Below are 26,147 nucleotides of genomic sequence, written 5' to 3' on the forward strand. Positions count from 1 at the left end.
GGAGTACCCGATAGTAGCAGGTTGGAAGAGGGCTCCAGTAGAGAGGTAAACCACAGAGAGGCCGGGTGCTGGCAACTGACACCTGTAATCCTAGCTATTCAGGAGACAGATCTGAGGATCGCAGCTCAAAGGTGGCCTAGGCAGGAAAGTCCGTGAAACTCCAATTAACCACCAGAAAACTGGAAGTGGTGCTGTGGTAGAACACTAAACTTGAGCTGAAGAGCTCAGGGACAGCATCAAGCCCTATGACAGACCAAACACACACACACTCACACTGACAGAGCAGTTCAGAGGAGCCAAAGTGCCAGTGGCTCACACCTGTAATTCTAGCTGTTCAGGAAGATGAGACCTAGAGGATCACAGTTCAAAGGCTAGGTGGGTTAGAAAAGTCCCTAAGAATCCATCTTCAATTGATTAGCCAGCAAAATGCTGGACTAGAGGCATGGTCAAGCACCAGCCATGAGCAAAAAAGTGGAGTAAGACTGAGGTCTTCAGTTCAAGGCCTGGCATAGCACGCATGCGTGTGCACACACACATGCACACACACACACTTGTAAGAAGCTGAGTATGGTGGTACCTTTCTAATACTAGCATTCTGGAGGTTAGTTAAGGGGATGGCAAGTTTGAGATGGGCTACATGGATATTTGGAGACCAGCTTGGGGCTACGTAGGCCTTGTTTCAAAAGGGAAAAAAATGCAGTCACCCATTGTTCTATTTTAGTAAAATTTTAAAATTTTTGATGTTAAAATTTTTGTGTTGTTATTATAAAGGTGATATACAAAGGGGTTACGGTTACATTAGTCAGGTAAATAGTACATTTATTTTTGGACAATGAGTAAATGGTCTCTTTAAAAAACTGATTGTTTGTGCATGTGTGTGGATGTGGAACTTAAAATCTCAGGGCCTGATCACCATCCCTTAGCTTTTTCACTCAAAGGCTCTACCACTTAATCTACAGCTCCACTTCTGGTTTTGTTTTGTTTTTTGCTGGTTACTTGGAAATAAGAATCTCACAGACTTTCCTTTCCTCAGCTTCTTCACTATAACTTTTTTCAGGGACACAAACCACTACCATTTAAGAAAAAGTAAATCACTGGTTCTATCTAATACTGCTAATGACACAATCACTACTGTTTTCTTCATCCCCTGGTCACTGTTTATTTTTATTGGTACTAGGTTTAAACTCGAGGCTTCACATTCATTCCACTTGGTTTCTCCCGCTGGTGCTCTACTAGTTGAGCCACACCGCCAATCTGGCTTTATGATGGTTACTGGAGGTAGAGTCTTGAGGACTTTGAATGTCGAACTTCTGGGTCACAGCCTCCTGAGAAGTTAGGATGACACGTGTGAGCCACCAGCACCAACTAGCTGACCACTTTCCTCGTAACAGTTGGCAAAGTTCTACTGTCCACACGTCCTTGCACACATGGAGGCATGCAGTGTCTAGAAAAACCATTGTCTATAACATATCATCTTCCACTGAGAAAGTTTGATAGCGTGCCTCTCCAGCTCAGCATGCTGCACTCATCAAGTTCTTTATACTGGAAGCTTCTTAAGATCTCCCTGAAGAGTACATGTGAAGGGTGTCATTTCTAACAAGTTTCTTGGACTGGAGGGTTGGAGCATGACTAAAATGGAACTGTGCCTGTCTAGCAAGCACAAGGCCAAGTTCAAACCCACAGCACTGAAAGAAAAAAAAAGTCCCTCAAATACATCAACCCTAGCATCACTTGGGCAGAATCTAAGCCACCATTCCAAACAGTACTTACCCAACCTGGAGCAAATTAACTTAATCAAGCAAGGTCTTAATCAAGCAAGGTCCGAAGTGAAACACTTCGGAGCCTGACGAGAATCAGGACTTAACTTTAGTGTGGACCCAGTCAACCTCCAGGTTTTTCTGGCTGTCCTAGTTGCCCAATCCCAGAACTCACTGGTCCAGATGTAGATGGTCCAGGAAAAGGATAGAGGTGCCGGAGTGGGCCCTGACCGAGTGGCACAATCAGCTTTCCCCTAAGGCATCATCGCATGTCTTGGGTCTGGCCACCAGGAGGCAGAGCAGTTTCACGCCATATCTCCAACACCATAGCAAGTATCAAAGAAAGCAGCTCAACCAGGTTACCTCTGCAATCAGCAGCCAGGAACCGGAAAAGGAAGAGGTGGGAGTGGAGATGTGAGCCCACACATACGCAATTTTTCCAGTTTACCCCTTGTTTTTACGTGCAGGACAAGTTCAGATGGCTGAAGCAAAAGGATGAGAATCATGTCAGCATATTGGTTCTGCCAGACAACCTTTTATTACATCAGAAAAGCAACACTAGGCACTAGATCTTGCAAAATATGTTTTCTGACCAACTCTAAACTTTCTGAAAGTAAAAATGTATAACCACATTTGTAAGGATTTTAATGAACAAAAAAAGTTAAATACAAACTCTCATATGCAAAATAGAATTTTGTATAACCTGCACCTCAGAGCCAGGTACTAAGTCTTCTTCCAGATTGCAGGGGGTGGAGAGAGAGAATGGTAATGAGTACAAAACTTAATTTCAGCTTAATATATATTAAAAAAAAACTTTGAGGAAAAATAGCTTTAAATTGAATAGCATCTTTTGAAATAAACAGCTTGGGATAGCTCTTGCAATTCTGAGGTTTATATTCAACCAGAGTAGGGACAAAAATGAAGATTTTGGGCTACAGTTACTTCGAATCCAGTTTCAACAGTGAGCCAGTCAGCTCAGTTCCAGAAAGGAAAGTCTCTTTAAGATGATAGTGACGCTCCTGACATGTGTGGATGGCCAGTGCTTTGACCACCGTTTCCACATCACTGTGCCAAAGCTGTAGTATCTGACTTCCTTAGAAGGTGACCAGACCTGCACACACCATTCGCATTTCTTCTGGCATTTTCAAGCCTCAAAAAAAAAAAAAAAAAAAAAAAAAGGACCCCTAACTTCAAGTTGGCAGTTACTACTCCAGCGTTAGAGAAGTTAATAAAACTTCCTTCCTCCTTCGGCTGACATCCCTTTCCGATCCTCAGCAAGGAGTGGCAGTTTGATTAACACTTCTTTCAGAAATAAATAGTTCAAACGAGTTAATTGTAAAAGAGCAATAGAAAATGGTCACTGCCTTATGTTTGCAAATGAATGAGAAAAAGAATATGAATATAACTGAACAAACACACAGGAAAAAACAATTCATAGACTAAATCCTGCATTTCCCACATTCATAGGGAAATAACTCTTTAAAACAAATAAAAACTATCAATTAGCATTTGTTCTCGCGTGGGTTGAACAGTCCATGGCTCCGAGCAGGCACAGCCTTGCAGAGCAGTTGCAAGCAGCTCCTCACCCCACCGGGACTTGGGGCAGAGGGCCTTCATGCACTTTTGACAGCTCAGTACCTGTGCGAACAGAAATGAGGTGGGGACTTTTAACCCACAATGCATGAGGTATATGGAAATATCCATGGAAGATCCGCCAGCAGCAAGAAGGCCAGGCAGGGCACTGTCACAGCAACTGCTGATGGAGAATCTCCCACACCATCTTCTTCCGGAAGAGAGGCATCTGGTGCTGGAAGAATCCCCACAATGCAGTATTACACACTGACGTGCATTTTTTTTTCACCACAATCTTCAGGTGTAATCATGCAAATAAAATAGGATGCCTATGTCCTACATGTCATCATTGACCTTTTCATACTGCGGTATGAACTAACAAAGCATAGTGGTTTTTTGTCTGTTTTCTGTTTTTGAGATGGGGTATCACTATGTAGCTCAGCCTAGCTTGGAACTATGTAGGGTGGTCTGGCCTCAAACTTTCAATCCTGTCTGCTTCCCGACTGTTAGGACTGTAGTTGCTACTACACCCAACTTTAATGTGTACAATTACATTTTATGGACCAAAAGCAGTTTTACATGTTAAAAGCCAAAGCAGGATTCAAATTGTATAACCATTCAAATTGTATAATCATTCAAATTGTATATACCATTTCACAGCAAAAATGTATACTCCAAATGGAAATGTCCAAGTTGTGGCCAAATAGGTAGTTTTTCTGCTTACATGTACTTTCAAAACATTAAAAAAAGAAAAAAAAGGAGACAGAGACCTCTGGTAGTTAGGGAGTATGGTTCAATGGAAGGCAAGAATACTTCTCTAGCATTTGATAGGCCCTGGATTCAATCCCAAACACCAAAAAAAAAAAAAGCTTCTCCCCTGAAATCTCATGTCATTAGGGCCAGAGAAGAATCAATTCCTTGCTATGTATACTTAGCAACATCAAGTAATAGATGTTAAGCAGGTGGCTGGTACATGCCTATAATCACTAATGTACTCGGGAGGCAGAAGTAGGAAGATCATAAGTTTGAAGCTAGTTCAAGGTACAATAGGAAGCTGTCTCAAAAGGAAAAAAAAAAGCAAAAATGCTGAAGGCATAGCTCAAGTGGTAGAGCAATAGCCTAGCATGCAAGAAACCCTGGGTTTAATTCCCAGCACAGCCAAAAAAAAAAAAAATTAAGATGTTATGCTTGTATATTATTGCTTTTACTGAAAATCACTGCATGGACCAGTAAAACACAGGACAACATCCAAACTACCTGCAATTCAACTGTCACCTCCACCTATGATTTTGAGGAAATCAGAAGTTCACATCCTAAGATATTCATGATGAATCATTACAAATAGCTTGATATGCTACTAGTGAGTTTCTAGCAGTTCTGTGAGGCAAAAAGTCAAGATTTAAACAGTTCAAAACATTTTTTAAAAACTGTACACTTCTTCTGAGTAAAGGGATGAGATTATTAATAAAAGCTTTATTTTTAGAATTATATGATTTTAGCATAGGACCCTAATTACTTCATGTTCCTCTAAAGCATAGAATGGAGTTTCAGTTTTACTACTCAATAAATTCAGTATGTCTGTATCAAACTGAAAACCAATAATGAGGGAAAAAATTATTATTTTATGCCAGTTCCAGGGCACAGTCCCTGAGCTTTTTGGATCAAAGCTAGCACTCTACCACTTGGGCCACTGTGCCACTTCCAGCTTTGGGAGGATTAATTGGAGATAAGTCTCCTGGACTTTCCTGCCTGGGCTGGCTTTGAACTGTGATCCTCAGATCTCAGCCTCCTAACTAGCTAGGATTGATTACATGTGTAAGCCACCAATGCCTGGGGATAAGAAAAAATTTTAGTAAGAGTTAATGTGTGGCTACATACAGAAATCCTCAAGAGTTTGCAACGTTCTTGCGTTTCCACTCAAATGTAGCTCCATGGAGAACCTAAACACTAAGCGGAACAAAGAGGGCTTAAAAGCAGTGTGCATAGTCCCCTATCAAACCTGTGGCTTCCGCCCTTCCTTACAAAGCCTGACATTTTCCTTGCTGGTACATATTCTTTCTTTAATAATAATAGTAATACTCAGAAACCAGTGAACACTGGAGGTCACAGACGAGCAAATGACCCCATTCACCACCAAAGATAGATGCCATGACCAGCTCAAGAGCAAGGTAATGTCCGAGGTTCACAGCAATCACACTGTAGTGAGGCAAGTACTTAACCGAGAGCCAGAAGTGTGCCAGGCACTGACAAAATGTTTCATGAGGAGGACGCTTCACTTACCTGCGTAAATGTGATAGGTTTGTCCCTAGAAATATAATCTGCATATTTACAAGTAAACATTCCACAATCACTCCCATTCAACTGTTGAGGAATCTCCTAAAATTGTAAAACCGAAAGGGAGAAAGGGAAAGAATATCACTAAATATAAATTTCTTAGACTTTCCTAAGTATCACTGCAGTAAAATAGTATGGTAAAGGTATATGCTAAATCTGTTACTACATACACACACACAATTAATTTCATCCGTGTAGTGTAAAAAAATCCCAACAATGTTATAGGATATGTGACTACATAGAAAATATTTTGTAGAATACAAGAGCAAGTAGGGGTTCCACCTCTCAAGGAAAATAAACCAAGGGCTGGGGATTCCACTGAACAGTAGAAGCCTAGCATACATTCCTCTCTAGGTATAACCCCTGGAGCAAAAAAGAAAAATAGGACAAGAAACCTAAATGGTCGGTATATTTCTAGAAATAGTAATGCTAGCCCAAATTATTTCAGAAGCTGTAGTCAACTGTAAAAGGGGTTCAGTGCAGCTGGGAATGTGGCTTAGCAGTAGAGTGCTTGCCTAGCATGTGTGAAGCCCTGGGTTCAATTCCTTAGTACCACACACACACAAAAAGCCAGAAATAGCGCTGTGGCTCAAGTGGTAGAGTGCTAGCCTTGAGCAAAAAGAAGATCAGGAGGAGGAGGCAACAAGTTTGATAAGAAATGTACTCACTGCCTTACGTATGTAATTGCAACCCCTCTGTGCATTACTTTGACAATAAAAAAGTTAAAAAATAAATATTAAAAATAAAATTAAAAAAAAAGCTCAGGCACAGTGCCTGAATTCAAGTCATGCATTCAAGCCCAACAACAACAACAAGAGGAGGAGGAGGAGGAGGAGGAGGGGGAGGGGGAGGGGGAGGGGGAGGGGGAGGAGGGGGAGGAGGGGGAGGGGGAGGGGAGGAGGAGGAGGAGGAGGAGGGGGAGGAGGAGGAGGAGGAGGAGGAGGAGGAGGAGGAGGAGGAGGAGGAGGAGGAGGAGGAGGAGGAGGAGGAGGAGGAGGAGGAGGAAAGAAAAGGGAGGGAGAATAAGTATGGGTGAATCTGATGTGCTTAAAATGCAACTAACCATGCCACTTCAATATGTGAAGGCTAACTTCTCAAATTTAGCCTGGAGAACTGCTCGGGATGAGAAGTTAGCCACTAACTTCCAGTCAGATGGACTGCTTGAGGCCTCATAGTTTCAAGTAGGACACACAAAGGCCTCTGATGGGCTTTAAGCAATGAGGACATTGCCTTGATGCTCAATTCTGTCCTGGGGCAGAAACAGAACTTGAAGCCAGGTAAGTGAAAGGTGGTAGGTTCCAAACCAACATACCTCCCCACCCCCAGCCCAGGCCTACCACTGAACAACACACTTGACAATGGCTCCACTGTTATTCACAAAAATGCAGTTCAAAGCCCAGGTGGTAGAACACTCGTTTAGTAAGTGTAAAACTTTACCACAATAAATAAATACAAGAAATGCATTTGATTATAAGAAAAGATGGAAGTGGCACACTACTCACAAGGTGCTACATTTCTTATATTTTTCTCCCAAAGCCAGAACTCTGAGAAGACAGAACCATAACTTCTAATGTTTTCTGAATTACACTTCCCATACCAAAACTCAGTATTCATCCTCTTAGCTTCTACTTCTATTTGTCCTTTCCTCAGGAAATTTCAAGACATCACTTTCAATTGTTTAATTGGAAATGAAAATGTTTTTAGATGAAGATAGTTGAGCTGTTATATTCAGGTTTAAGGCTAAAGCTGAATTCATGTGACTTGAAGGGATACCATTAGGATGCAAAGATGGAGACATTTGCAAACCCTGAATTGAGATTCAAATCTGGTGAGAGACAAAAGTACATTCACAATCAGCATGCTTAAGCGTTGATTCATAAGGCCCCAGTTAAATTTTGGGCAAAACTTCAGACATTTTTTAGTACCAACCAGGAAAAATAGTTGCCTTAGAATTATTGTTCTGTTTTGTTTTTCACTTCTATGGGAGATGTGCTATAGATATGTAGGAATTCAGCTTGATATGATCACAGCCATCTTGTACTCATCATAATTTCCTCTGGATTTTTCTTCCACATAGTTTCCCAGCACACTTACAAATGGCTGAAAACATCAGAGTGGTATCTAGAGCTTTACAGCTCTGTTGGAGCATTACGTTCAAGGAATGTGCCTCAAATCTTGATATTATCTCTAGTAATTCTGGATTTGATGAAGTCTTTATGTCCTAATTAATCCCTTTGTAAGTTCTTCTTTTCACCCAAACCACGGAGTTGCAGGGGGCTTAATGTCACCCACGACCATGCTTCTGTCAGTAAGACACCAATAAGTTGACTGTGTACAATCCTGATCTACTTGTACATATGTGTGTGTCTGTGTGCACACATGCGTGTGCATGCCCATGTGTGTATGCATTAAGCCTTGTGCTCTCATTTAGCTTTTTCGCTCAAGGCTGGCCCTCTACCATGTGGGACATACCTCCACTTTATGCCTTTCTTTAGTCTCATAGCACCTTTTGGCCAGTCAAGCCTGGTGACTGCATTTTCCTGGTTAATATTTATATTTGAAACAAAAAGAAAAAAGCCAAGAAGCAACTATTTTGGTTAAATTTATGACTAAAAATTCCGAAGTAGGTAACACTTAAGATGCATTCCTTAGGATGAAGATTTTAGCTCAGTGGTACACTGTATGTTTAACACACAGGAGGCCCTAAGGTCAATTCTCAGTAACAGCAACCACAACAAAAAGCAACTGATGTACTTTAGGAGAGAATGGATTCTTGTGCTTAAAAGGGAATGACTGAAGTAAAGGAAGGAAGGAAGCAAAGTCTGAGTAATATGATACTGTCAGTAAATGCAACTAAGTCAGTCAAATAGAAATAGATGATCACCACTTACATGTGACTTCATGCTGTAGTGGGTCCACTCTAAAAGATTTAGATCAACATTTCTTTTGGTCTTACTTTCATCCTGTAAATACTGACTAAAGAAAACAATAGAAAAAAATGAATGTATCACCGATTCTTAAGCAGAGAGACCATGATTACAAAAGACTGTGTGCTGTTTCACAAATACACCATTCTCAAACCCATGTCTACAACCTTTTCAAAACTGTGACTGCCTTAGGTATTTTTAACGTAATTTGTGGAGTTTTCTTTCTCTGCTAATACAATTTGTATATGCTTGTTTAAAAAGTTAAAATGTCTAAAATGCTATAAAAAAAGACATATGTAATAATAGTCCACAAGTCTTCACCAATATGCTGTGTACTCTTCTAGTTCTCTCTAACACCTCCATGCACAGAATTAGAAAACAGATATTTTCTGGGAGAGTGAGAGGGAAGAGGTAACATTTTCTTAAAAGAAATGTATTCTTTGAAGCTGGACACTGGTGACTCATGCCTGTAATCCTAGCTACTCAAGAGGCTGAGATCTGAGAATTGTTGGTTCAAAGCCAGTCTGGGCAGAAAAATCCATGAGACTCTTATCTCCAATTAACCACCAGAAAACTGGAAGTGGCGCTGTGGCTCAAAGTGGCAGAGCGCTAACCTTGCGCAAAAAAGCTCAGGGACAGCACCCAGGCCCTGAATTCAAGCCCCATGACTGACCAAAACAAAACAAAAACGTATTCTTTAACTGACTTATGTAACTGTAACCCCTCTGTACATAACCTTTGCAATAACAATTTAAAAAAACCAGATATTGTAGTCTGCTAAAAAATACCTCAATAGTCATCATGGTAATGAAAACCTATAATCCCAGCACTTGGGAGATAAAGGCATGAAGAAGGCGAGTTTGAGGCCTGTCTCTCCCTCGCAGCCCTTCCCCCTGCCAAAACAACAACAACAACAACAAAGCCATGACTAGTACAAACAAAATAGGAAAGAAGAATGCTGTGAATTAAAGTACATATATGAATCCTGACTGGCTCCTGGGCTGGGGAAGACTATAAAAGACATCTGGAGAAATCAGAATATGGACCATTTACTGATTTTTTTTTTTTTTTACTGATAATTAATTTCGTTAAGTGTGATAATACAATTGTGATTATGGAGGATAATTTCCTTACTCTTTCCTTACTCTTTGTACTATATATGATTAAAAGATTTTTTTTGGCCAGTCCTAGGGCTTGGACTCAGGGCCTGAGCACTGTCCCTGGCTTCTTTTTGCTCAAGGCTAGCACTCTGCCACTAGAGCCACAGCGCCACTTCTGGCCATTTTCTGTATATGTGGTGCTGGGGAGTCGAACCCAGGGCCTCATGTATACGAGGCAAGCTCTCTTGCCACTAGGCCATATCCCCAGCCCTGATTAAAAGATTTTTTTTACCAAGGTACTAAGAATGATTAATTTTATCTAAATTTAAACAAACCAGTTAACCTAGTTCACATGTAAAAATAAAGCTGTATTAGAATACAAAAAATACTATTAATGAGCACTATTAATACTATAAAATACTATGAATGTCCCTAGAGGGACATTATTGCCTCCTAAAAGGAAAAAAAAAAAATCTGCTAGGCCCTGGTGGCTCATGCCTATCATCCTAGCTACTTAGGAAACTAAGATCTGAGAACTGCAGGTTCAAAGCCATCTGGGCAGGAAAGTCAATAAGCTCTTATCTCCAACTAACCACCAAAAAGCCAGAAGTAGAGCTGTGGCTCAAGCGGTAGAGTGCTAGCCTTAAGGGGGAAAAAAGCAGCCTAGGACCTGTACACATACACCACCACACACACAAAAGGTAAAAATCTGAAATATTTCAACAGTTTGTAGCCTTCTCAATAAAACTCAATCCAACCAATAAGTCTTTTTGTTGTTTTGGTTTGCTTTTTGTTTGAGACAGAATATCACTACATAGCCCAGGCTGGCCTCAAACTTATAATTCTATCTCAGCCTCTCAAGTGTTAGGATTAGCGGCATGTACCGCTGTGCCTGGTCACAAATAAATCTTATTTGAGTATTACTGAGTATTATTATCTTGAGTATTATTTCTCCTTGTTACGGAAAATTAAAATTTTCTCCCAGAGGAGGTGATAAATATGTTGAGACAAACTTGGTTAAGAGCATTCTGAAAAAGTGGACTTGGATGCCCACAAGAACTAAACCTTTCAAAAGGATGGAAGGAAGGAAAAAACCAAAGAAACATGAATGTAATGAACTATGACTTTTTTGTACCTTTTATAAGCAGTCTACAAAGTATTCTGTATTATGATTTTAGTAAGAAACCTGTGTAACAATACACGCATATCTTACATGGGAAAGACTCAAAGAATACAAATAATTTGATGTATCTCCTGAATTTAAAAAGTGTCTTCCCTACAGCAGAGGATCACAAGAGCCTAATAGCTATGCCCCTATGAATGCATAAGATAATGCTAAGTGAAATGAACTCCAGGTTATGGAAACGAGTGATATGTCACTGTTGTAATTACTTTCAACATGCCATGTGAAACTGTATCTTCTATTGTTGATGATCCTCTTGTATCCCTTTCCTGTGGTTGTACCTACACTATCACTGTACCTTATCTGAGTACATTGGAAACTGTATATACTGGTATTAGAACTAGGAAAGTGGAAGGGAATACCAAAATCCAGAGTCATAGGATAAAAAGACAAACAACTACAAAAGCAATACTTGCAAAACTGTTTGGTGTAAACCAACTGAACAACTCATGGGGGGAAAGGGAAAGGGAGGGAAGGGGGAATGAGGGAGGAGGTAACAAACAGTACAAGAAATGTATCCAATGCCTAATGAATGAGACTGTAACCTCTCTGACAATAAATAAGAGAAAAAAAAATTTTTAATGTCTTCCAGGCTGGGAATATGACCTAGTGGCAAGAGTGCTTGCCTTGTATACATGAAGCCCTGGGTTCAATTCCCCAGCACCACATATGTACAAAATGGCCAGAAGTGGTGCTGTGGTTCAAGTGGCAGAGTTTTAGCCTTGAGCACAAAGAAGCCAGGGACAGTGCTCAGGCCTTAGTCCAAGCCCAGGACTGGCAAAAAACAACAACAAAAAAACAAACAAACAAAAGTCTTCCCTATCCTTTTGGAGTTAGGTTTTTGTTTGTTTTTTTTTTTTTTTTTTTTTTTGGCCAGTCCTGGGCCTTGGACTCAGGGCCTGAGCACTGTCCCTGGCTTCTTCCTGCTCAAGGCTAGCACTCTGCCACTTGAGCCACAGCGCCGCTTCTAGCCGTTTTCTGTATATGTGGTGCTGGGGAATCGAACCTAGGGCCTCGTGTATCCGAGGCAGGCACTCTTGCCACTAGGCTATATCCCCAGCCCCTGGAGTTAGGTTTTTGAGGTGGTCTCACCATGTAGCCCAGGCTGGTCTTGAGCTCAGGATCGTCCTACCACAACCTCTTCCCTAAACTTGCTTTTTTGTGCCAGTATTGGGTCTAACACAGTCACTTGACTTTTTCACTCAAGGGTGGTAGCTACCACCTAAGCCACATCTGTTTCTGGCTTTCTACTGTTAACTGAAGATAAGAATCTCTTAGATTTGTCTTCTGCGGCTGGCTTTGAATCATGATCCTTAGATCTCAGTCTCCTGAGTAGCTAGGATCACAGGCATGAGCCACTAGCACCTAGCTTACACTTTCTAAGATAAACAACTACAAATATAAAAGATCTTCCAAAGTACTGGAAGATGTAGCTTAGTGCTAGAGAAGCTGCCTAGCCTGTTTGATCTTGAGTTCAATCTCCAGCACAAGAAAAAAAAAAAGGATATTATATACGAAAATAGCATTGGGGGGAAAGAGTAATGAGCTACCATTTATAACTTTTTAAGAAAGATTCATTTACCAAGAGTGACATTGTCCAAAAAGAAATGTAGTCTTTACCTGACTTATGTAACTGTAACACCCTGCTGTATATCACCTTTTTAAAATTTTTTTTTAATTTTTCTTATCTATTGTCAAAGTGATGTACAGAGAGGTTACAGTTTCATACATTAGGCATTGTGTACGTCACCTTTTTAATAATAAAAAAAAAAGAAAAGAAAGTAAGTTGACAAAAAAGTTGGCTAAAAGCCATTGAATTGTAAGAGGAAAAAAGATTCATTTAGTAGGTTCTTCATCCTTACAAAAATTAAAAGCAAGGGTTGAGGATTTAGGGATTTAGCTCAATGAAAGAGCATTGCCTGGCAAGTGCAAGATCCTAAGTTCAATCCTCAGCTCTGGAAAAAAAAAAAATTTAAATCAGGAGCCTATGTTTGCTTCCAGTAAATATAAGTCTTAAAAGGGAATTATCTTGGGCGGGGAATGTGGCTTAGTGGTAGAGCGCTTGCCTAACATGCATGAAGCCCTGGGTTCAATTCCTCAGTACCACATAAACAGAAAAATTGGAAGTGGTGCTGTGGCTCAAGTGGTAGAGTGCTAGCCTTGAGCAAAAAGCTCAGGGACAGTGCCCAGTTCAAGCCCCAGGACTGGCCACAAAAAAAGGGAATTATCGTACCAAGGTGCTCATTTACTTTGAGATTCACATAACCAATTTATACAGCTAAGAAATGGCTTACACTTTACTAACAGGTTTCTGTAATTAGCACAGGAGTTCCCTCTTCTGTATAATTTTGGTTTCTGTGGTTTTGGTTACTAACTGTATAAAAAAGTTGATAAAATTCTAGGAATAAACAATTCCAAAGCTTTTCTCTGTGTGTATTGCTATCAAGGCTGGAATTCAGGGCCTTGTGCTTTCATGCAGCTGTCTTCCTCAGCTGGCATTCTACCACTTGAGCACACCTCCAGTCCTGTAGTGAGGATTGAGCTACAGTTTCTCTACTATTTGAGCTACTGCTGAGTCCATTGGGTATTTTTTGCAGTACTAGGATTAAATTAAACTCACGGCCTTATGCTGGATTAGGAGGGTGCTCTACTACTTGAGCTATGCTCTCAGCCTTCCAGTCTAGCACTTTGCTGGTTGACTGGAGATGGAATTTCACTGACAGTTCTGCACAGGATAGATTTGAACCATAATCCTCTGAACTCAGCTTCCTAAGTAGCTAGGATTATAGGTGTGAGACACCAGCACTTGCCACAGTAATTAAAAAAATTTAAGCTGCATGTGTTCTAAATAGTGTGAACAAATCTTACGTTGTTGCTTCATTCCACCTAGGATATGATCCGTTCTTTAATTGAAGGAATCCATACTCTATACACTCCTCACTTGCATTTGATAGCCATCTAGGTTATCAGAGTGTGGTATTAGAGTACTTGTATTCAAATAATAATTATTTATCTACTAACGGCTGCAAGGGCAAGAGTAATGATGGAAACAAATCTCCAGAGCATATGATAGAGGAGAGATTTTTGTATGTGACAATGCTACTGGAATACACAAAAAGCATAGTATATGTATGGTTCTGTATAATCTGAAGTTTCAAGCATCCACTTGCAACACATACTGGATACAAAGAGTGAACTACCATTTTTTGAATAATGACTACAATCCATGTTATTTTAACTTAAAAATGACTTTGAGTTCCATAAGATGAACCCAGCTAGGGGCTGGGAATATGGCCTAATGGTAAAGTGATCACCTTGTATACATGGAGCCATGGGTTCGATTCCTCAGCACCACGTATGTAGAAAAAAGCCAGAAGTAGCACTGTGGCTCAAGAGGTAGAGTGCTAGCCTTGAGCAAAAAGAAGCCAGGGACAGTGCTCATGCCCTGAGTCCATGCCCCAGAACTGGCAACAAAAACAAAACAAATAAACAAGATGAACCCAGCTATCATGTAAAGTATGGGGAAATGAATAATTCAGAATTTACAGGATTACTCCCAGCTGACATTGTAGTGCTTTCAATGATGTTATCAATCCCAAAGCTATTTAGTTCAAATAACAGGATTCTAATGGGATATATTTCATATTACAACACATGACAAACTTCAATAATGTACTCTTATTTAGTAGCATCAAGTAGTACTTCTCAGGTAAGATCATATATTAGGTTTTGAGACAAAAAGGGATTCAAATGAAATCCTGAGAAGACAGCTTTAATCACACATTAAGGCTGTAATCTTTTTTCCAGGGTAAACTGGCACATTAAAAGCTTTTTATACCCTATTCCATGAATGTGAAGTCAAGATAATGAAGGATAGACTATGTATTACAAAGAGAGAAAGAGAGGAAAACTACCAGGAATCAATAAAGAAATGATAAGACAACTGGAAAGCATAAAGAAACATAAAGGCTACAGGGGAGAAAAAGAAACCATCACCAACTGTAACCCCAACTCAAGGGAGAAGCAAGGCTGAAGCTACAACCACAAGGTAAGCAGGTAGGCCTGGGGGTGAGATTGGCAGCCTGAGCAAAAGGAAAAACCCACAGTGCTCACAAACCTTAAATCCAGGAGGGAGTGGGGATTTGGTGTGACAGTGTATATGCCACTTATCCCAACTACATAAAGAAATACAAATAGGAGGATCACATCTAGGCTGGCTTGACCATAAAGCAAGACTCAAAAAATAACCAATGCAAAAAGGGAGGTAGAATGGTTCAACTGGTAGAATACCTCCCTAGGAAGCACAAGGTCTTGAGTTCAAACTCCTCTACACACACACACACACACACACACACACACACACACACACACACACACCACTCTATAAGAAAACTTCCATATGATCTATCTATACTACTTATGGCATGCACACCCATGTTTATTGCCAAGTTATGGAATCAGCCTATGTGCCTAAATATAATGTGTATGTGCATGTGTATATATACAAAATACAGTTTTATTCAACCATACAGAAGAACAAAATTGTATTATCTGCAGAAAAAAGGATGACATAAGAGATCATTATGTTAAGTATGATATGCTAAAATCAGAAAGATTTATCCTGCGTTTCCTCTTCTATATAAAATCTAGGTTAAAAAAAAGATATGAAAGTAGAAAGGGGACTATGTGGCAGGAGGAAAGGGACCAGCAGGAGGGCCAAAAGGAATCAGAGGAAGTAACAGGGGAAGGAAGAATTTTGTAAAGTACATAATAAATATGTGTATAAAAATATTATAATGAAACTCATTTTAGACAGTTAATATTTGCTAATAAAATTTTTTCAAAGAACATAAAGTATACATCTAAAGTCAAAATCATATATCCAGCCTGGTACCAGTCACTCATGCCTGTAATTTTACCTACCTAAGAGGCCAAGATCTGATGAAGATTGTGATTTGAAGCCAGCCCAGGCAAAAAAGTCCTATGAAACTCTTATCTCTAACCACTCAAAAACAAGACGTGGAGAGCTGTTGCTCAAAATGGTAGAGTACTAGCCTTGAACTAAAGAGCTCAGAAGCAGTGCACAGGCCCTGAGTTCAAGCCCCACAACAAGAAAAAAAGTCATATAACCAAAATCAGTTACTTACATAGATTTTAAGAAAACAAAACGAGGGCTGGGGATATGGCCTAGTGGCAAGAGTGCCTGCCTCGTATACATGAGGTCCTGGGTTCAATTCCCCAGCACCACATATACAGAAAACGGCCAGAAGGGGCGGTGTGGCTCAAGTGGCAGAGTGCTAGCCTTGAGCAAAAAAGAAGCCAGGGACAGTGCTCAAGCCCTGAGTCCAAGACCCTGGCCAAAAAAAAGAAAACAAAATGATTAAAGCAAAAACAAAACAACAAAAGCTAAAAGCCAATTACCATCCAGAGCTCCCTAGGATTAAATAGAAGGGAGGTTATCTAACAAAGGTATAGTAAAACAGCAGTGAAGTTTTACAGCCTGGACTTACAGGAGAATTTCACAGATCTTGCTGCCCTTTTGTCCCATAGAATCCAGATACTTAAGACACTTTTTTCTTAGGTCCATCACCTATAGTAGGAAAACGCAACATATAGAAACATCACTTGGGGGGCCATTTTTGAGCCAAAGTCTTGTTCCATAAACTCAAGCTAACCTCAAATTCACAGTCCTCCTGCCTCAGCCTGCCCAAGTGTACCACTATGTCCAGCCAGAAACATCTTAAACATTAACAAAGATATTTTGTTTAAAAATTCATAAGCCAACATGAATGAATTTAGACATGATTTTTAGCAAGTTATAAGTTAGCAAGTATCAGTTTAGTATTATATATTGCTATTCTAAGATAAAGGCCTGGAAAGTCTTACCAAAACCTTAATCATCCTTTCAATGTGATGAGATTTTCCTTTCCTTTGCCTTTCTACAATAAGCCTGTACCATCTTACAAAACTAACTGAATAAACTCTGGTGTTGAAAATGAAAGTTCTCCCAGTACAGAAACCATGTCTTCCAGATTTCTATGTTGTGTATCTCAAGACCTGAGGAGGAATTCTGTTAAGGATGTCTTTCATACATACTGTTGGTGTTCCACTAGACATTTAAGTCAATTGTCTGGTCTTGGGGCTGTAGTGGTACAGTAATTGTTTAGTATATTTGAAGTCCTAAGATCAACCCTAAAAAAAGGAGGGAAGAAAGCGGAGGGGAGGGGAGGAAAGATAGTCTGTTGTCACCTATTAATCCTCTCAACTCACCACCAGGCTCCAATGTACCTTCCGATGAATAGGCACCAGAATAAGTTCTTGTTCAAAGAGATTTACCCCTTTGGTCCATCTTTTCACTGCTTGGTAACCCCCAGACTTTAATTTAGGATAGAAGAACGTACTGAATGCATGAAGTGCTGGATAGCCTTGCTTTTTATTTCTTTCCACCAGAAGATTCATGTAAAAATTAATGACCTGTAGAACACCAAGAGTAAAAGTTGGAACTGGCAAGGGTATTGTCAAAATTAAACTTATACTAGTTAGTATGAATTAGAAAATGAGATATGTAGGAGAAAGACGTCCTAAAGAAGCAAACACAAGGATTGTCTATGCAAGGATACCAAAAAATGTAACTGAGCAAAATGGCAGAAATCAAGAAGGACTAAAAGGGTGAAGATTTAGCTCACTGGCCTAGTATGTGCAAGGCCTTAGGTTCAGTGCCTAGCATCACAAACTCCTCCTTTCCCCCCCCACCCACACACACACAAAAGAAAAAGGAAGAAAAGAAATGTGATTGTGCTTTTGAAGAATAAGAAGAACACTGTAGGAGCCAACATGTCTGTGCAATAATAAAAGGTGCATACAATCGTGTCACACAAAAAATAGGTAATAAGCAAAAGCTACAGAAACTCAAACATATTACCTACAAGATATGCAAAAATATTTATAGAATTTTTAATAACTTACTTTCCCCATATTTCCAAAATTTTCTATGAAACAAAACATCCTAGTTTTTTTTTTTTTTTTGGCCAGTCCTGGGGTTTGGACTCTGGGTCTGAGCACTGTCCCTGGCTTCTTTTTGCTCAAGGCTAGCACTCTGCCACTTGAGCCACAGCGCCACTTCTGGCCATTTTCTGTATATGTGGTGCTGGGGAATCGAACCCAGGGCCTCATGTATATGAGGCAGGCACTCTTGCCACTAGGCCATATCCCCAGCCCCAAAACATCCTAGTTTTAAAAAGGATTTATTTATTGGTAAATAGGCCTGGTGTGGGGGGCATAAGGGTAAAGGGAGAAAAATGCAAGAACCGAACAGGTTGGAAAAAGACCACCTGGAAAATTGGCAAGAACTAAGAGCTGACTTTTTCCTGAATAGGCAACAACGACACAAGTTAGAATAGTCAAGTTTGTATAAAGGATGCTATAATTTGAATGTATGTGTTCTTATACTGGAATCTAATATCCAGTGGGACAGTACTAAGAGACGTGCCCTTTGGAAAGTGAATGCTTTGACTGCTGCACCCTCATGGAAGGGAGCCGAGCCCTTATGAAAGTTGAAGGAAGCCAGCACCATTGGCTCATGCCTGTAATCGTAGCTACTCAGGAGAATGAGATCTGAGGATCACGGTTCAAAGCCAGCCCAGGCAGGAAAGTCTGTGAGACTCTTACCTCCAATTAACCACCAGGAAATCGGAAGTGGCAAACCCCACAACCAACAAGAACAAAAAGTTGAAGGAAGATAGCCATAGTCATTCTTGCCATGCAAGAGTACTCAGTGTGCTGCCTTCTCACCATTTCTGAAGCAAGGGACCTCCCAGACAACAAATGAATTGGTGAGTACCTTAATTTTGGACTTTCTAGCCTTAATAACTTGGAGAAGTGAATTTCTATTGCTTCTAAATTACCTGTATAGACTGAGGTGTTTTGTTACAGCAGCAGGAATGGTCTAAGACATCATTCAAATTGAAAAACAACTTTCCATTTACTTAGTTTATCTTGAGCTTATGAAAATGTAAGTATAGACTAATAAATGAAGGGATGCATAAGAACAGATGCACAATAGGCAACTGCTATAGCAAAAACAATAAGTAACAAATTATTTAAGGTTCAGGATGTTTTTGCTTCGAAGAAAGAGTAAATTAAGGATGTGGCTCAGTGGCCAAGCACTCGACTAGCATGTAGTCGAGGGCTTGGGTTCGACCCCTAAAACTGGGGTGGTGGGAAGGCAGAACAAAAAACAAAAACTAAAAGTTGCTTTACCATCCTCTCATAGTTGGGTCAAAATCGCTTTGGTTATCCATAGTAAATAGTTAAACATAATGATAATCCAAGGGGAAATAAAAGATAACTTACCTCATCGTTGAGCCAGTGATAGTTCTTTAAGGTCTGGATATCTCCCCGAGTAATTCTCAATTTGAAAGCACTACTTAGGATCTCATCCTGTGGGCCATGGCCTAGGGCATTATTGATTTCCTTTTCCATGTCCTGAATTAGAAAGTAAGAGGCTGCTCCTTTACACAGAACCACTACCAAATAGTGAAAACTTAAGACTAAAAAGAGAAAACAAACAAGTAGGCCCTAATAGCTCATGCCTGCAATCCTAGTTACTCAGAAGGCTGATAGAGGCCCTGAGAATGCTGGTTCAAAGGCCGACAAATCAGAGAGAATCTTATCTCCAATTAACCAGCAAAAAAAACCAGAAGTGAGGCCTTAAGTTCAAGCCTCTGTACTGGCACCAAAAAAAGAGAAAAGGAAAGAATGGGAGAGAGAAAGAGAGAGGGAGAGAGGGAGAGGGAGAGGGGGGGCAAGAGAGAGATAGAGAGACAGAGAGAGAGAGAGCTTTTCCTATCAGCAACACCTGAGAAAAAAGTTATACTAAAACCTATTAAACAGGATACAATATTCAAATTTACAACCACAGAGGAGCCTTACTAAAGACCATCTCCTAGTTCCATGGCTTCATTATTATAAAGAACTATGCAGACAAGAGTTAAGTACAAAACTGAACCTGTAAATTTCAACCAAAATTTCTTTCATTCAAATATTTTGACTACTGTTTCTCTACATAGTATTTATTTTTGTTATTTATGGCTCTTTCTCACTTCCATGCCAAATATACTATTAACTACTCAAGATATATTCATTAATTAGGATCACCACTACCAAGAAAACAACAGAGAATGACCCAATATGCATGACCACCTACATACTTAAAAGGATTTGAAGGCCAAGTGCCAGGGTCTCACACATATAATCCTATGTACTTGTGGAGACTGAGAATGGGAGGAGGATTATGGTTTGAGGCAGCCTGGGAAGACATGAGACCTTTTTCAAAACAAAACAAGCATTGTGCTACTAACCCAACTTCTGGAATTCAAACCCCTCTGTACAACTATGAGGAAGGAAGGAAGGGAGGGAAGGAGGGAGGGAGGGAGAGAAGGAAGGAGAGACGGAGGGAGGGAAGGAGGGAGGGAGAGAAGGAGGGAGGGAGGCAGGGAGGGAGGGAGGGAGGGAGGGAGGGAGGGAGGGAGGGAGGGAGGGAGGGAGGGAGGGAGGGAGGGAGGGAGGGAGGGAGGGAGGGAGGGAGGGAGGGAGGGAGGGAGGGAACAAGCCAGGCACTGGTGGCTCACATCTGTAATCCTAGCTACTCAGGAGGCTGAAATCTGAGGACTGTAGTTTGAAGCCAGCCCAGGCAAGAAAGTCTGTCAACTCGTATCTCCCATTAGCCACCTGAAAAACTAGAAGTTGAGCTGTGACTCAAAGTGGTAGAGAGCTAGCCTTTGGTGAAAAAGCTCAGGAACAGTGCCTAGGCCCTGAGTTCAAGCCTCATGAGCCATCAAAAAAAAAAAATCATGGAATGATCTGGGCATCAGTATTTCTAGCTACATACAAGTGGCTAAGACATACTTTGGAATGATTTTTAAAAGTGAGAGGCCGAGTTCAAACCTGAAAATGAGCAAAAAAAAGATTAACATAAAACAACACACTCATTCTTAATGCCCTACTATATGACTTAACATGTCTGAAGGGTAGAGACATAGTCATTGTGATCAATGTAGTTGATGTGAGCAGACTTCGAGCCTCATTTTTTTATATATACATTTATTCTTCACCTTTTGAAACTCAAAACAAAAACCATGCATTCAAGTTCAGAGAAACAGAAATCACTTTAATTCCGATCAATACAAGAAACACTACCTCAGTAAGTTCAAGGAGATCATCTGTTCGTCTGTCCTTCTCTTTGCCTGAGAAATTCTTTTCCTTTGCCTCAACTACTGACATTTTCCTCCGGAGTAAGCCATTGCTTCCACTCCCCAAGCGGAGTCGGGCTGAGACTTCTTCTGATAGGTCAGGTTCCAGCTGATGTCCTTTTTTCTGATGACAAAAGGTTCTATATTCTATTGACATGTTTGATTGTGCACATACAACACATATTACAAATGAAACGTAAAACAGTGCTATTATCTTGAAAGATAAAAAGAATTAGTGAATCCCCTAACTCAGTTAAACAGGTTTAGCATATCTGTCTGTTCTGCAAAAGAAAACAAAGAGTTAAGGCTCATTAGACACATTAACTAGCAAGGAAGTTTTTCCAATTTCTATATCAATTAAAAATAATGTGGCAGACTGGAAATGTGGCTTAGTGGTAGAGTGCTTGCCTAGCATGCAAGAAGCCCTAGGTTCGATTCCTCAGCACCACATAAACAGAAAAGGCCAGAAGTGGTGCTGTGGCTGAAGTGGTAGAGTGCTAGCCTTGAGCAAAAAGAAGCCAGGGACAGTGCTCAGGCCCTAAGTTCAGGCCCCAGGACTGGCAGAGAGAGAGAGAGAGAGAGAGAGAGAGAGAGAGAGATGAACATTTATATGTGATAATCTTCTCATGTTGAGGACAAAACAATCACTAAAAATCTGAGTGCATGCCTTTCATCCCAGCTATGTGGGGAAATGTAAATAGGAAGATGATGGGCACAAAGCAAAACTCTATTAGAAAAGTAGCAAAAGCAAAAAGGCTAAAGACAAAGGTCAAGTGCTAGAGTCCTTGCCTAACAGCAACTCAATAGACAAATTTGTATATCCTCTAAGTTTGCTCCTTTTTCAAAGAAATAATGGAACTAGAAATCAAAGAAATATATGATATATATCATCTTTCTTATTCATTCCATGGGCATCAAAATGTAAACACAGTGAATAAAACAGATATAAAATTTACTTAGGATTTCTACTTACATTGTCAATTTCAGGTCTTATTACAGCTATCTTTTCAATATCAGAAATTTTCCCCTTTGAACATCTGAGGAAAAAAAAAATAAGAGAATACAGACCTCTACTAATTGTAAGCTAGTACTATTAAACTAGTTTCAGAAATCTTTCTGAAAAAGTCCAGAGGATATGCTTCAGGTTTTGCAGGCTTTGAAGCCTCTGTCACATCTTCTCTACTTTACTACACTAGTTTCAGAAAGCAGCCACAACAGCACTTAACTGAATAAGCAGGTCATGTTTTAATAAAACTTTACAAAAACAAGGCAAATGGTCCAGATTTGGCCCCTGAGCCACTGCTGACAAACCCTCCTATGAAGTAACCATCATCCAAAATTCTAAGGCAAGGTCAACTACCTTCATTGTTCTGTATTAAAGACAGCAGTCATTAAATAGTCACTCACCAACACTACTTCCTAAGCCCTGATGCCCTGGAGGTAAAGAACACCCTCCCAGTAGAGGGTAAGGTACCAGATTTAGGAACTACTTAGGTGCCATAGGCTAGCTAGGTAGCAGAGCTGAAGTGAGCTCACAATTCCTCAGACACAGTTATTCATAAATACCAATTGGAAAGTTTAGTAAATGAAAACATAAAATAAAATGAACTATGTACCTCTTTTCATTTTTCACTGGACAGAAAGGTCCCCTTGTTTCAACAATTCTATCTGTGATGACCACAAAGAAAAGATCTTTATTAATCAATTGATTTTTAAGTTAGAATATCAACTCACAAAGTATCAGGACATTCATTCACACTGAAATGCTAAAGTGAATCCCGAATGCTAAAGTGAATCCATCCAAACTAGTCTAAAAAAATACAGTACAGTCTTTGTTTTTTAAATATAATCTTTCAGCATAACTGATTGATATCTGCTCATTTGATAAGCTATGATGTAGTCACTCAGTGGATAATTCACAGAGATATATAAGGAAATTAACATGAGGAATGTAAGCAAATTAATTTTAGACTCAAAATAATGCTACTATTTAGGAAGCTAGGAATAGTAAGATACATTTTCTGAATCTACTTTTTTTTCTACTTTATTTTGACTGCTTTTTAATGAAGTTACTGAGGTTTGGTACACCACCTTTCACTTCATTGTTAATATTCTTTTTTATTTAAATTAATTTACTTTATTATTATAAAGATGATCTAAAGGATTACAATTACATGAGTCAGATAATAAATACATTACCTTTTGCACAATGTCTTCTGATTCCTCACTCCCTCTCAATTTTCAATTCATGAATACACTCTAACATGGTCTGAGACCAATATATGTGGCTAAGCCAGGTACCAGTGACTCAATCTTGTAGTTCTAGCTACTCAGAATGCTGAGATCTGAGGATCTCAGTTCAACGCCAGCCCAGGCAGGAAAGTCCATGAGACTCTTATCTCCAATTAACCACCAAAAGCTTGGAGTTGTGGCTCAAGTGGCAGGGCACCTATCATGAGTGCAAAAGCCCCAGTTCAAGCCCCAGCACTGGCACAAATCAAAGAAGAAAAAGAAAAAAACTCACACTGTTTTGGAACAAACTGAGTTGTTCTGACACCATGATTCTGCTCTTCCACCCAGCCTTTGGTCTTTAATGTTTCCATCTGACTTCTTTGAGAACTTAGGAACATAAAAAAGTGAGGAAGATCAATTACAAAAGCAAAGTATCTAGTCAAAATGGAGATAGTACTAACATTATAGCTTATGACACTAAAAGACTCTAGGAAGGAGAAAAAAAATTAAACCAGTTAAAATTCCCAAATAATCTGTTCTTTCTGACCTAATAAGTTAGTCGGTCTTGTTACTCTTCTACCTTAAAAGAGCTATTACATAATTTACAGACTTGGGCTGGGAATGTGGCTTAGTGGTAGACTGCTTGCCAAGTATGCATGAAACTCTGGGTTTGATTCCTCGGTACCACATAAACAGAAAAAGTCCGAAGTGGCTCTGTGGCTCAAGTGGTAGGGTGCTAGCCTTGAGCAAAAGAAGCTCAGGAATAGTAAGTACACAAGTCCCAGGACTCACAAAAAATAAAAATAAATTACAGGCTCTGTGCATTTGTGTAAGACTTACTAGAATTATAAAGTGAACCTGAATCTTGTGTTCACACATTTTTGTTCCTTTTCCCCAAGCAAATATAAAGCTAAGCACCACCTCCTCTTGCTGCTCTCATCTACTTAAATTATCGGAGTACTTAATTAACAAGTAATCTCATAAGGAAAATTCTTATGAGTTGGATGTCTTTAATCTTGTCTCTAAAGTGGAAACAACTGGTAAAATGCAAGCCCTAAGATGCCTCAGGGACTGTGTGTGATGGAATTAGGGTGGAGATATGGCAGAAAGAAAGAGAAAAGAAATAGAGAAACTTGAGGTAAAAGAAAAAGAAAAAGGGACTGGGAATATGGCCTAGTGGCAAGAGCACTTGCCTCTTATACATGACGCCCTGGGTTCGATTCCTCAGCACCACATACACAGAAAAGGCCAGAAGAGGTGCTGTGGCTTAAGTGCTCAGGCCCTGAGTCCAAGCGCCAGGACTGGTAAATAGATAGATAGATAGATAGATAGATAGATAGATAGATAGATAGATAGATAGATAGATAGATAGATAAGGGAAAAAAAGAATAGGAAAAATGTATGTGTGAGGGGGGAAGGAAACAGAAGGGCAGGAGACAAGAGGCAGAGAGATTGTGGAAAATGAGGGTTTTGGGAGATTGGAAAATCTCTGTCCCTCAAAACTCTTTTAAGCAATGATATACTTTTTTAGATCAAAATTTCAAGTATGAGTTCATTTGTGCCTTGTGCTAAGCATGATAGTGCATATCAGTAATCTCAGCGTTTGGAAGGCTGAGGCAGGAGAATTGAGTTCACTTGGACCAAGGATTCTAAACCTAACAGAAAACTCTATTCTATAAAGCTACTGTTCTACATTGCTCTTTACTAGCTATCATGTCCAGGTAAATTGCAGGAATACTTCTTTCAATGTTAACTTTTCTTCAATAAGTCCTTTTCATTAATCCCTTTCCAAACACAAAGAAATAGATATCAAATAAGACATTTATCTAATTTGCTCATTCATACCTATAATGATATGAAGTTACAGGAGGGACAGAACTCCCATGGCTACTTTCTTTAATTCGCTCCAATAACTTTTGGTATTTCTCTCTTTCTTCTTTTTGAACACCCTGCATAAAAGGAAGTAGGTTAGATAAGAACTAGCATATTAGACTTAAAAATAAATCATCATCAGAGACTAACAAATAAAATGTAGCTCCATAGATGTGTTTTACTTGCTAGTATAAATTTTTTTAATTTTCAGTTAACTACCAATTTTATACTTAAAAGAAAAAATCTAAAACCTGGTCTCTTGAAAAATTGGATCAACAATCTAGAACTACACGGGTCTATCCTTTTTAGATGAGTCATGCTCTCCATCCCACCTTATTTATGTTACCTGCTAGATCTTAACAATATCTATATTTCTAACAAATAGGTTAACAAAAAACTAGGTTAGCCATGCTGAAATAAAGAATGCACGATACTACAAGATATAATAATAATCTTCTTGATAACTGAATTTGCAGCCTCCAAAACAGAATTGGTCTTACCAAAATCACCAATGGCTTTCTATGACCATATCCAATCTATTGCCTTTTTTCAGCCTTTATATTATGTGATCTCCCTTCACCATCTCACCTAGCTGACCTTGCCTTCCTGGACAATAAGCTCTTGTAATTCTTCTTTTCTTCTCAGTCTCCATTGAAGATTATTCCTTCTTGTTCCAGCCATAATGCTGATGGTTTTGCCTATCTCTTTTCCTATGCTACATTCTTTCTCTGAATAATCTCATCAGCTCCCTTGATTTAAATAACCATACGGAGAAAATTCAAGAGTATGTGTCTAACTCTGCCTTCTTCTCAAAACTCCCATCACCTATATCCAAGAGTCTACAGTGGAAGTCTTCTTGCATGTTTCACAGGCACTTTAAACAATGTCCAAAAATGAAGTCATCATCTTCCCCCTAAACA

The 26,147-nt window shown here is 39.7% G+C and overlaps 1 protein-coding gene across 3 annotated transcripts in view; it reads right to left on the reverse strand.

The window, feature by feature from the left end:
- Positions 1-2,272: 2,272 nt before the first annotated feature.
- Senp2 (SUMO specific peptidase 2) overlaps positions 2,273-26,147 on the reverse strand; it is a 42,785-nt gene continuing 18,910 nt past the window's right edge. For 2 of the 3 annotated variants that reach the window (XM_048347007.1, XM_048347010.1), the window contains 11 exons: positions 25,201-25,304; positions 23,648-23,742; positions 22,740-22,791; positions 22,097-22,160; positions 21,071-21,247; positions 19,226-19,357; positions 17,144-17,347; positions 16,384-16,463; positions 8,555-8,639; positions 5,610-5,705; positions 2,273-3,564 (listed from right to left, as the gene is read on the reverse strand). In XM_048347007.1, the coding sequence (XP_048202964.1) occupies positions 3,502-3,564; positions 5,610-5,705; positions 8,555-8,639; positions 16,384-16,463; positions 17,144-17,347; positions 19,226-19,357; positions 21,071-21,247; positions 22,097-22,160; positions 22,740-22,791; positions 23,648-23,742; positions 25,201-25,304 (1,152 nt within the window). In that variant the 3' untranslated portion in view covers positions 2,273-3,501. Of the gene's footprint in view, positions 3,565-5,609; positions 5,706-8,554; positions 8,640-16,383; positions 16,464-17,143; positions 17,348-19,225; positions 19,358-21,070; positions 21,248-22,096; positions 22,161-22,739; positions 22,792-23,647; positions 23,743-25,200; positions 25,305-26,147 lie in introns of those variants that run through there. The other variant, XM_048347008.1, reaches the window with a different exon arrangement.

Source organism: Perognathus longimembris, chromosome 5, assembly GCF_023159225.1.
Source record: "Perognathus longimembris pacificus isolate PPM17 chromosome 5, ASM2315922v1, whole genome shotgun sequence".
Taxonomy (NCBI): Eukaryota; Metazoa; Chordata; class Mammalia; order Rodentia; family Heteromyidae; genus Perognathus; species Perognathus longimembris.